This window comes from Dermacentor silvarum, chromosome 3 (assembly GCF_013339745.2).
Source record: "Dermacentor silvarum isolate Dsil-2018 chromosome 3, BIME_Dsil_1.4, whole genome shotgun sequence".
Taxonomy (NCBI): Eukaryota; Metazoa; Arthropoda; class Arachnida; order Ixodida; family Ixodidae; genus Dermacentor; species Dermacentor silvarum.
The window spans coordinates 27,648,807-27,653,835 of record NC_051156.1 but is presented as its reverse complement, the minus strand read 5'-3'; the positions used below and the strand labels follow the sequence as shown (position 1 = coordinate 27,653,835).

The window sequence follows — 5,029 nt, the reverse complement described above, 5'->3', positions numbered from 1 at the left end:
AAATGTTACGCGAACGAAGGATTACTAACTGGAGACTATAATATTGTGAGCAAATTATTAATCCTTCATCTTCTTCACCTGTACATAATCATCATCACTGTGCGCGTCGTCTTCGTTCAGCGCGTGGCTCAGCCAAATAAAGGCGACGAGACAACAGCTGTGCGGCTGCCTTACAAAGTGGTGGAGATTGCTTTCGATCCCCTAGACCTCTACGACGTCGAGTTCCACTGGAGCTTCGTTCGGGTCGCCGTTTGCTCCGCCTGTCCACTGCCATGACCCAAGTACCGCAATCCGGTGCCTCCGGCATCACCCCCGCTGCCCCCCAACCAGCCGCCTCCGTATGGACTAGTGCTTGCAAATATCCGTCAAACCGGATATCCGGTTTAACCGGAGGAAGTGAATCCGGTCTCGAAAACCGGTTAACCGGTTATCCGGTTTTCAAGAAACGGATATTCTGGATAACCGGATTAAATAACCGGTTAGCCGGATAATCGAATATTGGGACACGAACATTTGGTGATGGTAGTAGCTGATCCAAATTTTCAGTTCTGCTGCATGTATCACGATGCCACATGCGCAAATCATTCATTCATCGTTTCTAATATGATGTTTATCAGACGGCTCAAAATGTGCCCGTGCGTTTTCCGCGCAATACTTATATCCACTGTTACAGTTTGGGACGAAGCATCGGCGTCCCATTTTCGATAATCAGTGAACGCATCCACAGCGAGGAGGAGGAAAAAAAACATTTATTATACTTACATCGTAGAGGAGCAGTTGAGGAACTGCAGAACTATTTTGACTGCGCAAAGTGAGCGGCAGACTCTGCTCTACTCTACTGTTCGGTCTGTCCATGTCTCCCCAAACTTGCAGCAGAAATATATTGAAATTTTGTTTCCCCGCACAATAGCTATGTATCGCATACTCTGATCGGCTCATTTTATGGCGCATGACAATAAAGTAGAACAAATTCTCGTTTTTCGTTATGTCAGAAAACTTGAAAAGCACCAAGTGCAGTTTTTGTAGGCACAAGGTTAGGGTTGCAGATCGTCTGCTCTTTCGATACGAACCTGGCTACGATCACAGATCGTCTGATCTTTCAAGTGCGCTAGTTTCTTGCTCTTATTGCTGCATAAAAAGCATGTGATCCTGAATTTAAATCTTTAAAAAAATTTATACCAAAACGGTCTACAGGTCTTCTATTCCTTGAGTGCAAACCGCGCTGGCGCAAAAGTTTCTGTGGCGTCCGACAACCCAGCGCAAGCGGCCAGTAGCAGACGTCACCGGGCGCCGTCCAAGGGGTATTTTTTTCCCTTCCATGATCGCGGCTCCACTCGCTCCGCTCCGACCGCGAGGGAAGTAGTTCTTTTGCGGCGCCGCTAGTAGTATTTCTTTGCCGCGCCAACGTTCGCCACCCGCGTTTGCATGTCTGAAGCTGCGCGTCTCCTCCTCGCCCAGCGTGACATTATCACGACAAGTGCTCGCGCTGGCACCGGCGCATAGTTTCACCTCCTGTTATTCTTTCTCCGTGTTCACTGTTCAGTAATGCCCGTAAAAGTAATCAGCTCGTATAATATGACTATACTTGGACCATACTTCTGATCAGTCACGTTAACGAATTTACACCAAGATCAAAGGCAGCCAGATCTAAAGCTGTATACTTATTAACTTTGCTAATTTGTCCACCTGGTAGCAGTGGTTTGAGTTCAGAAATAACACATCTATATATGCAGAAACACCAATGTGAATTCCGAGTGAATGGCTAAATACTAAGAATTATGCGGCTGTTCAGAATCCCCAAATAAACAAAAAGGATGTGACTGATCCTCATATACAAAGCTAAGTTGCACTCATACACCACAAGGGCAGCGAGTCCGCTTATTACGTAAAGAAAATTTGCTTTTAAATCTACAGATTTTATTTTTTGCAGGAGATGTCTACTTAGTGCTGTTTTCACCTTCTTTTATAAGCCGACATTTTGTTCCTAAAATTGACCCAAGGCGGTACAATGTCAGTATCACGAACAAGTGATAACTGCTTTTCTTTTTCAAGAACTTGTGGTTGCGATCGAAATTGTGTAAGGTGTAGAAAATTCTCTTTGGAGCACAAAAGAATCATAAAATGTAGTGTTTTAAATGCCATCTTGGGGTAAAATCTGAAACGTGAATGCTATCTTGAGCTCGAAAATATTCTCGGAGCGCACATAAATGCTCAACTAGAAGAAAGGTGCAAGCCACCTGGTTCTGTAATATAGCCTCCTTCCTTCAACAGACATAATTATAGGATGAAAAGTACTCGCAAACTCTAAGACATCGTGAGAAGTATAGATGATTTATTTATTCCACATCTGTAATTTTTTAGACATCCATGTACGCCCTATTTTGATACAAGAACACGAGGCAGCTCACATTTTCTGGTAGAAGGCAGCTTCTTTTGGCAGTGATTATATTTCCGGCAGTTAAAAATACCCGCTCCGAACTTGCGGATGAGGCTGGGATGCACATGTATTTTTTTGCAAGTTCCGCCACAAGGGGAAATTTGGACTCATTGTCCTTCCACCATTTAAGTGCATCCAAGTTGTGTCCCAGCTGGGGCTCGGAGAGGTATGCGTCAAATTGAGCTGACAGGTCACTGACGCGCGGCTGTTCATTTAACAGTATGTCTAGTGCAGTTGCTTCGGTTTGGGTAGTGCCCATCCCACTTTCATCAACTGAAGATGTGAAGTCGTTCAACATTTCTGTAACATTGGTACGGATTGTCTCCCTGGCATCCGGTTCCTCATACTGGAGCCATTTGTACCTCGGATCGAGGAAAGATGCCCTCTGGCGTGCAGACACCGAGCTCTGCTGGGCGTCCCAGTCCAAGGAGAATCGCCGAGATATCTCCATCCGAACCACTTCTTTGAAATCATCGACTTGAAAGTCATCCGTGCTGTGATGCTCTAGTTTCTTCATTACTGCTTTCATTACTGGCCGAACCATGGAGACAAGGGACATCGTGTCGCTGCAGAGAATGGTAGTTGCAAGATGAAGAGGCTCAAGGACTTCGCAAAGTTCACTGACTACGTTCCATTCTTGCTGACTGATCTCGAGGTTCTGCGCAGTTTTTGCTGTGACAATTGTTCGGTCAGCAAGAACACTTTGTATGGCAGACCGATGCTTGATGAGCTTTGTGAGCTTCTCGTAAGTCGAGCTCCATCTTGTCGGGCAGCTTTGCGTGAGGCGCTCTGTTGGTAAGCCGAGTAGCTCCTGTCGCCTACTCAACTCGTCACTGGCGATGGTCGAATGCCGGAAATGTGCAACCAATCTTCCGCTCTTCTGGCAGAGTTCCTTGATCTCTTTTTTAGACAGGGCTTTTTTGATGCTCAGATGGAGACTGTGCGCAGAACAGGTGACATCATTTGTCTCTAAAATACCTTCCAGCGCATTCACAGCGTTAATGCCATTAGGTGCATTATCAGTGACTACAGCCGTGACCTTGCCGTCCAACTTCCATCCCGAGATTACGTCCTGCATTCGCTGCGTGATGTTTTCTCCTGTGTGGCGCTCAGGCATCTCCTCCGTTGCTAAAGTGAATGCTTGAGACTTCCACTCACTGTCCAGAGTGTGCGCAGTCACTGTAATATATGAATCCTGCGCCCTCGACGTCCAACAGTCTGAGGTGAGCGCAACAGTTGTGGCTGAGTCGATTTGAGACCCTATTTTCTCTCTCAACTGATTATGCAGAAGCTTAATTCGATTTTTCAGCTTACCAACTGAAGGTGGTTTATAACTTGGCTCCACGACGCCCATAAAATGCCTAAATCCGGTACTGGTTGTGAATGCCAAAGGCATTTGGTTAATAGCGATCATTTTTGCGAGCGCCTGGTCAATCTCCTCCTGTCTTTGAGTGCACCTCTTCCGTCGTTTGCGAGGCTTAGGCGCCGCTGACCTCCCAGGTTCAGTTGCGGGACTGATAGCTTCGTTGCCGTCAGGCGGGTCAGCAGCAGAAACATCTTCGATATCGCTGACATCCAAGGTTGGTGTGAGACTGTAACAATAAATACGAATCCATGAAATCCTCCCAACACCATTAATTATGACAGTAACATTATAAAAAGAAGCCACAAATTTCATTGCATAATTTAACACTGAATACTAAGTCTACCAAATTACCTCGAATCAAAGTGTGGTAATCACCTGCCTGTACCATCAAACTGAGTTCTTAAGGAAACCGTCCGAACCAGGCAATTTGGGGGCGTTTGGGGGGAACACTTCATGAAAAATTCAATTTTTTATAGTATAATTTTGTGTCCTGAGCCTAATAGCAAGAGCGAAGAAATATGATGTTTCTCATGGAAGCTATTGAAGCTATGTCGCGCAACAAAGTTATCAAGCTAGTGCAGATATCTAAAGCATTTTTCATTATGAAACAAATTCGTCTTGGCAAGAAAGCAGCTTGGAAGTACGTCCGACCAAAGATATGTAATCTAAAGCACAACGTCGTTCCGAGCTGTTTTCTTGCGATGAGTTTGTTTCAGAATGAAGAATGCTTCCAAAAAAAAAAAAGAAAGCCGGCAGATCCCAGGCCGTGTGGGAATCGATGCGAAGCAGTGTGCGGGGTGCCTACCAAGTTAACGAAACGATCATGAGAGCACCAAGGCGTTGGTGGCTCTTTCATGACACGCATGTCACGACATTCATGTCAGGAGTCCCTTTAGCTACACCTAAGAGACCTTAGGACGAAAGCCTTAGTCATACTCGTGCCTATGACTTCTACCAACATCCTTTAGTGTTTTCTTCCCGTAGTGCCCACGTCCAAACCCATTCCAGTGTTTGATGAGTGTTGATCTTTTTTCACCGAGTCATTGTCATTTGTGATGAGTCATGCTAATGATTATGACTTCTATCAGCATCCTGTAGTGTTTCCTTCCCTTAGTGCCCACGACCGAATCCATTTCAGTGTTTTGTGAGTGTTAATATTTTTCGCTGAGTCATTGTCATGACCTACATGACACGCATGTTATGACATTTATGCCATGACAGATCAC

General features: G+C 45.3%; 1 protein-coding gene across 1 annotated transcript; it reads right to left on the bottom strand.

The window, feature by feature from the left end:
* Positions 1-2,303: 2,303 nt before the first annotated feature.
* On the bottom strand, positions 2,304-4,131 carry LOC119444273 (E3 SUMO-protein ligase ZBED1). The gene has a single exon (XM_037708698.2). The coding sequence runs from the start codon at positions 4,113-4,115 to the stop codon at positions 2,358-2,360; it is 1,758 nt and encodes a 585-aa protein (XP_037564626.2). The 5' UTR covers positions 4,116-4,131; the 3' UTR covers positions 2,304-2,357.
* Between the last annotated feature and the right edge of the window lie 898 nt (positions 4,132-5,029).

Bases quoted from the DNA above. Each gene is read 5' to 3' on its own strand.
- LOC119444273 (XM_037708698.2), bottom strand. From the start codon at position 4,115: ATGAAATTTGTGGCTTCTTTTTATAATGTTACTGTCATAATTAATGGT.